This window comes from Passer montanus, unplaced genomic scaffold (assembly GCF_014805655.1).
Source record: "Passer montanus isolate IOZ18808 unplaced genomic scaffold, ASM1480565v1 scaffold52, whole genome shotgun sequence".
Classification (NCBI taxonomy): Eukaryota; Metazoa; Chordata; class Aves; order Passeriformes; family Passeridae; genus Passer; species Passer montanus.
In genome coordinates, this window is record NW_024370152.1 from 3,699,008 (window position 1) to 3,707,204 (window position 8,197).

An 8,197-nucleotide genomic window follows, 5' to 3' on the forward strand; every position below is an offset into this window, starting at 1 on the left:
GAAGATAAACCCAAGATAACTCACCTTCTCTTTAGAGAGAGGACAATATTTGCTTACTGTGGACACTACTGAAACTCAGACCAAAACAGTAACTATTTTCTACTGAATACCTTAAAATTCTGTGCCTAAAAATAACCATGATCTATAAGAATTGGTAGTGATACCAGTACCAATGTGAGTCCTTTTTTTGGGTAGAAGCACTTCAACCTAATATCTCTTTTCCCCGATACCCCTCTCTCTCTTTCTAGATGCAGCAATTGTTCCATGAAAACTATGAACACAACCGCAAGGGTTACATTCAAGATCTTCACAACAGCAAGATCCACACAGCCATAACGCTTCATCCAAACAAAAGACCTGCCTACCAATACAGGCTGCACAATTACATACTGAGTCGCAAAATTTCCAAACTGCGCCATCGGACCATCCAGCTCCATCGAGAAAGTGTCCTGATGAGCAAGCTCAGTAACACTGAAGTAAATAAGGAAGATCAGCAACTGGGAGTGGTGCCGTCTTTCAATAATTTCCAGCCACGTGAAAGGGATGAGGTCATCGAGTGGGAGTTCCTGACAGGAAAGTTTCTTTACTCAATGGTGGAGAACCAGCCACCCCGGCAGAGCCTGAGCAGTGTCCTGCGGGCTGCACTGGATGATACTGTGATGCAGGTCATGGAAATGATAAATGAGAACTCCAGATCTAGAGGAAGGCTCATTGATTTCAAGGAAATACAGTATGGGTACCGCAGGGTAGACCCTCTGCATGGAGTAGAGTACATCCTAGATTTACTGCTTTTGTACAAAAGGCACAAAGGAAGGAAAGTTACAGTTCCAGTGAGACGCCATGCTTACCTTCAGCAATTGTTTAGCAAGCCTTTCTTCAAAGAAGCAGAGGAGCTGGATGTAAAAAGCCTGCTGGAGGACACCAACAGTGATACTCAATCTTTCTCTTTCCTTTCGAATTCTTTAAAGATTTTTTCCTCGTCATTCCAAGGAACCAAAGACATTGGGAGACACAGTGACAAGAAAATACATATTCTTGTCCCTATCACAGGGAGATTTGACACTTTCTCAAGATTTATGGTTAATTTTGAGAAGACTTGTCTTATTCCCAAGCAGAATGTAAAGTTGGCAATAATTCTCTTCAGTTCTGATTCAGGCCCAGACTCTAGCAAACACATAGAGCTAATGAAAGAATACAGCATTAAGTATCCCAAGGCAGATATGACCCTGATTCCAATGTCAGGGAAGTTTTCTAGAGGTCTAGCTCTTGAGATGGCCTCATCTCATTTTGACAATGACACTTTGCTGCTGTTCTGTGATGTTGATCTGGTATTCACATCAGACTTCCTCCAGCGATGCAGAGATAATACTATTCAGGGAGAACAAGTTTACTACCCTATCATCTTCAGCCAATATGATCCAAAAGTAATATATGGAGGCAACCCTCCAGCTGACAGTAGTTTTGTTTTCACAAAAAGAACTGGATTTTGGAGGGAGTATGGATTTGGAATTACCTGTATTTACAAAAGTGACTTACTTACTGCTGGTGGATTTGATACCTCAATTCAAGGCTGGGGACTTGAGGATGTAGATCTCTTTACTAAAGTGATAACATCTGGCTTGAAGGCTTTCAGAAGTCAGGAAGTAGGAGTTGTCCATATTTTTCATCCTGTTCAGTGTGACCCCAATTTAGATCCAAAACAATATAAAATGTGCTTAGGGTCCAAAGCAAGTACATTTGCCTCTACCATGCAGCTCGCTGGACTCTGGCTACAGAAACATTTGGGTGTCAGGTACAATTGGACTCTCTCCTGACAGCTCAGCCTATTTGACCTTTTTAGGGGAGTTTACCTCATTGCTGTTATTTGATTTTGCTGTTGTAGTTTTAAACTCGCTCCTCGTAGTCTTCCAAAGACTGTTGACCTCAAACGGGCTGACTCTGCTGTTCACTGATGTTTCTTATACCTACTGAACTGGTGAGGTGAATTCCTTCATATTTCCTTTGTTTGAAATTCAGTCTTTCATGGAAATCATACAAGCACATGGAGCATATTCATCACAAGAGACTGTATTAGAAGAATGTTGTCTTTCAGCTTTTGGATTCAGTATCATCTTTGTTGCATTTCTCAGATTTGATGTGATACAAATACTTACTGGTGAAGGTACCACAAAAGTGCTTTATGCTTCTTCTGGGGATGGAACTCTCTGAGATAAACTTGAGTTTTATAATTTATATGAGGACTTATATGTATAAATGCTACTTTTCTTCATCTTTAGAATTTTTAAAGTAAATGAATAATAATAACTGTACCTTTATTTTTTAAAAAAAGAGTAAAGCTGAGGAGCTACTTGCAAATACAGCTGGTACTGGCTACCAAGGTCCTTAAATGTCTTATTATTAAAACAAACTCCTCATTGTTATTCAGTCAAAGTGTAAATTAACTTTATTTTCACAACAAACAGGATTTAATCAAATGCTCATGTACATTTTGAAGATGATTTGAGCCAACATCCTTCATTTGCAGGCAAGAAGAAACTATGACTCAACATGGTAATTTATGATACAGTGCAAGCATACAGTGTTCTTACTTTGAAACACATAGTATAAGTTGCTCTTTCTCATTTTAGAATGAGTGTCTAATACATAATTTTCTTTTGCATTCCTTTCATAAGGCTGTACTTCAGTGTTAAGAGTTAAAGCTCTATTTTTTGTTTTACATTTTTCATGAATATTGGTACTCAGTAGCAACTTGTTGTTAAAATTAAAGTAACTGTAGAATAGTTATTTAAGTTTCAAAATTTACTATTGCTGGTCAAAGTTCCTTGCCAATATATTTATATTAGTGGAGGTTATAAGACTGTTTTCAGATTATCTCTCCAAACAGCCTGAAGTTGCCATATTGTGGATTCATAAAGTAAAGTATTTAATACCAACAGGAGAAATAATAAAATTAATTTCTGTGTTTTAAAGAAATGTTTATATAGGGATATATATGTGTGTGTGTGTGTGCGCGTGTGTGTATATCCCTATATATATAGATATATAGAGAGAGTAATTTCAAAATATGTTCCACTTTTCAGTTCAGGCAGTGATTTGTTACAATCGTTGTTATTTTTGCCAGATGCTTGGAACATTTCATGTTATACTGTGGTAAGAGCTTAGAGACATTCAGGAAACCATCAGAATTCAGCTAAACTTAAGTTAGTACAATGGGTACATCTAATAACCTCAGTACCCTTTATTTCAAACTATATTTCAAACTGAGCTGGGCAAGAAAATGTGGTAAGTTTTTTAGCTGTAACTGACTGCTTCTGTGTTTCCTTAAGAAAAAAAAAAGCCAAACAAAAACCCCCCCAAACCCCCCCAAAACAACTAAGTGATTGGAATTCACTGGCACATCTGTTTGTGGGAGGATATCCAGATAATTTCCTAAGGTTTGAAGAGGGTATATAGGTCAGTTAATGTCTCTTATCTGTGATTCTCTGTTCTGGACTTACCATGCAAAGAAAAAGGCAACCCTGACAAGGATTGAGTACATTCAGAATTAAAAGACTGGCCATAGTTTATTGTGTACCCTAAAAAAGGCCATTACTTTGCCCTGGAGAAGGTAGTAATTGTTGTAGGTGAGAACAGAGAGTGTAATTCATGCTTGTACCAGCCCTCCTCAAGCGGAACTCCTGGCTTGTTATTTTCCTGGAGGCTCCTACCTTCCCAGCTTAGTATTGTTAGCTCAAATGTATGAAACAAGAAAAATTCACTTTCAATTATAATATAATTCTTGGAAATTGCTCTTCAAATTGTGTGCAAAAGTCACACTTTTTTTTCCCTCAAAAAAGCCAAGAACAAGGAACTTGATATATTGAAAAAATCTCAATTAACCAATGCAACTCAGATTGTAAATATCAAAAACTGATTTCCTGTTGATAAATATTTGTGACAATTTCATAAACAAGAAAAAACCTAATGACTTAGAAAGATATCTAAGGAAATCATTGTCTGCTGGGATGTATTCCAGTGCTTATTTCAATTACTTTACTTAGTGGCCAGAAAGTATTTGCTCAGCTCAAAGTAAAATAGTAGATTAGAACAAGCAATGAAACCAATCATTCAGTGGGGATAAAGATGTATACAGAGGGCTTGCAGGATCAGGTCCTATATGATATAAGCAAAATGCTAGTATTTACCAGGACAAATATTTATTTAGTGTCTTGACTGATTCATTTGTTTATATGATGAATTACTTTGTTAAAACCTGATTATAAATGTTTGTTATGAAATATTGCATTTTCTTTTGAAATAACTATCCTGAGATAACTTGAGAACTTGTGTTAGTTTGTCTAAGGAATAATATGCCTTCTAAGGAAATCATATTAAAAGAAAGAAAAAAAGCACAAAAGTGTTAGAGTAATGTTATGTATGTATAGATTAAGATGGGAATATCTGTGTTAATCAACTGTTTGCTTTTGTCCAATCTGAATCATAATCTTGATTGTAAAATGAAATTTCTATGTGTATAATGTCCCTTTGTAAATGCGTGAAAAGTGAATTCATAATAGAACATAATAATCAATTCTTCCCCAAACCTCCTTCCCCTGGGAATAGTTTTCCTGGCTTCATCACTGGGAAGTGGGTTGTGAACCACTTGCACTTTGGCTTTTCAGACACAGCCATTCTTAAAAAAATCTCAGAATTCACTACTCAGAAACCTCAGAAATCCCCAAACCACTCCATCATGGCATGTTTTCCCAGTCACAGTGCTTAATTTAACAGAGTATTTGCCTCTCCTGGATGAAGGAAAAACATCCTGTTGATCTCTCTGAGACTGGATGAGTGTACTCTGCATCAGGGTACTGGTTCACAAGCTGAAGAAAGGCAGAAGGCCGGGGAAGGTGTGAGGCTCAGCCACAGGAGTTGGCACCTTGTGCCCAGGTAACACCTGTGGTGCCACCTGTGCTGCCTATGGCCTGTCTTGGAACTGTGAGTTAGCAGCTCAAACAAGCACAGAAAAGCTGTACTTGCTGCCACCACCTGCTCTTGAGAAGCAAAAGGGCCATTTTAATCAGGGAGGGATGAAAGGAGGGTCCCAAACTGGGGATTCGTTGAGTGGGGTGGCAGGTTGTCTTGTGCAGATCATGTTTCTCACTGTCCCCAGGGGAAAAGACCCTGGTCCCACATGGCTTGCCTCTGTTTGCACTCGAAGGGCTTTGAAGGAAGGGGCAAAACTTCATGTGGCTCGTGGACCTGCATCATGCACTTGGGTCCTACTGTAGCATGGGACATGTGGAAGGAAAAGGTGCCACATGGTCTTCCCAAAGAGCAGTACAGAGAGAGGCACCTTCTGCACTCAGCAAATGCCAGCTGTGCACAAAACTGCCTTCTGGAGCTTTGCCCTACTGTGTGCTTGATAATACTTCAAGATTCTTAAAAAAAATTACAGTGTGGATAAAATGACTCCTAGGAGTGTACTGCACATGCTCAGTAACTGGAGAGTTGCAAACAGCATGAGTTAAAAACCACTTTTTTTAATCAAAGGGAAATAAACAATTTAAACTTCTTTTGATATCTTAATTACAATTGTCTCACTACAATTACTTAAGATGTAGTTTGCTACATCAAACATTTTGCTCCAAATAATGAAGCCAGCTTTAAGGCACAAAAAACCCCACATGTGTAGTCTATTTTTTTTCTCTTGCAATTTGAAATCAGTTAAAATTTATGGAAAAAAAGGGATTAGAAATTGGTGAGTCACTGACTGGGGGAAAGGTTTATGTTTCTGCTGTATTTTTAAAAAATAATCAAATCAGAAGAAAAATAAAATGCTCTGCTAGATACACATAAAAATTAGCCATGATGTTAAGAAGCAGTGATAATTGTGGTCCTAAAATGCAGCAAAATGAGATGTTTCACTAAGTCTAACTATTTACAATAACTGAGTATCACCGAAGGTTGTCGTCTGTTGTACATCTGTAAGTAACGTGTAATCCATTTTTAATTCATTTATTTCTTAGAATAATTTAAATTTTCTTCCATCAGCATTTATTCACTTGATTAATAAGATTACTTATCATGACTCACTCTCAATTTCCTATTTTTCTTTTTCTTGGATCGTCCCATTTGTAGTATGTGTTACTACAGAATTGAAATTTTTTGAGCTAATATATGATATTTCTGTTACAGTTTTATGATTTCACTGCCACACAAAACTGCTGAAGTAGAATATTTTAGAGATTGAGTTTCCAGGCCTATTCAAATTGTTTCCATTTGCCTGTCACTGTAAGTTAAAAGTGTTCTGAATATTATTACTTCATTTCTTCCTCTGGTCTCCTTCATACCAGAATCGCACTAAAGGAAGGAAAAGCAAAAACTTTTTAATGCTTACATCTAGGAAAATTAACAGAACAAGGGGATTTGTGTGATCCCCCTTTTTTTTCCTTTTTCGTTTCCTTTTTTTTTGTTTGTTTGTTTTCAAGTCCTTTATCTCAAACTTCAGAACCTTACTTACCAGTTCTATAATTTTAATAAAAGAAATAATAGTTATTAAGATGTAAGGCAGCACATATATTAGCGTCACCCTACAAACTGTCATTTTACATCCTTATTTTCTAGTCAGTTTATTACAAAACAGATATTTTCTATTTAGAGGGACTTTAAAGATAAATTAAAAGTGTCCTTGCTGGTTCAGTATTTATGTAGTCTTAGTAGAGAGCTTAACCATGTAGGCAGAGATCCAAAGATGTACTATATACTGCAAGCTGCTGATTCAATGAAGATATTCCTAAAAGACATGTATTCTAGATAACATTGGTGCCAGACACTTTTACTTAGAGCAGGTAAATTGCCTTTAAGTGATTTCTGTTAAAAAAAAAAAAAAAGAAATTAAAAAAGTGTAAAAATGCTTGTGCTTGAGATTATTAACATTGTTCTTACTGGTTATTTGGGAAGCCTTTATGACTTGCTCTCATTCTTGATTAGGGTAATATGGAGCAATAAATTATGCTTGTTTTTCACATCTGTCCATACACTGTTGGCTGAAGGGAAGAAAAGCTAACTTCTTTTAAGATAATGATCGAACCGTGAGTGACCAGAGGGAGAACTGCTTGGTGTACTTCAACTCTGAAACCAAAACTGAGACCTGCTACCAGGTAAGGACAATTTCAGCATCAGAAGTAGCAGCAAGGTATGCAAATTTGTGCAAGGTATCATGGTATCTGGGGACCTACCTTAGTGCTTAGTGAGTGATTGCCAGGAGAAGGCATTGTGAAGTCTGAATACAGTGCTACCAGCACTTGAAGAAAAAAGTGAGAAATGCAGTAAAATATGTTTCACAGGTGACAGGATGGATAGTAAGGATGTAGATCCAGAGAGCTGTGTACCTTTTCTTATTTTAAGACAGTAGAAGATAAAACACCTTTTAAAGAACTCTGCTTTAATTTCTTCCTGAAAGTTTTTCCCCTTGTACATTCCACTTGTACATGCAGAGAGGAATGCGGGGACACTCTGGAGCAATATCAAAACTATATACCTTCCACATCTGATTTGTTCTGACCCGTAAGCGCATGTTTTTGGAAGTGATAGCTAAGCTGGCAGTTTTTAGTCCCTCCTCTTCTCTTTTTAGATATGATGCACTTTATTATTTTACTAAGTGGGATCTTTGATAGCTTTGTGTCACAGATGCTTTAGTGCTTTGTGCCTAAGATGCTTTAGTTTTCCATTGTATCCTCACATATTGGACTATTACATGGCACATCCCTGTTTTAAATTACGAAGTTCCTTTAAACAAAGGCTTCTGGACAGTAGTTTTTATGCAATGTAACCTTGCAGCCACAGATGTATGGCTGAAACAAAGTACATTCCTCTATGGTAATTTATTTGTTGCATTCATACAATGGTTTTGTTTGGTAAAAAATTCAGAATTAATATGAGTTACAATTGAATGTTTTTTGAAGACAAAATTGAGCAAATCTGTTGAACTGGGACCAAGCAATGAGCCATTCCTTTGGCATGTGCTGTTACTGGAGGACATCCAGAAACTATGGTATTTTTAACCAAAAATGTTATAGGAAGATGTGTCTAGTAAAACTGAATGCGAAACACTATTCTGCACTTCAGAACATCTGGTAACAGAAGATCTAACTTGTAGAAGTATATCACTCATAACTTCTGCCACAGTCAACCAATGTTTAAGGGACAGACACAA

General features: G+C 37.1%; 1 protein-coding gene across 1 annotated transcript in view; it reads left to right on the forward strand.

The window, feature by feature from the left end:
• CHSY3 (chondroitin sulfate synthase 3) overlaps positions 1-4,391 on the forward strand; it is a 143,395-nt gene extending 139,004 nt beyond the window's left edge. The window contains exon 3 of the mRNA XM_039724189.1: positions 249-4,391. Within this exon, the coding sequence (XP_039580123.1) occupies positions 249-1,814 (1,566 nt within the window). The 3' untranslated portion in view covers positions 1,815-4,391. The remainder of the gene's footprint in view (positions 1-248) is intronic.
• Positions 4,392-8,197: the final 3,806 nt, after the last annotated feature.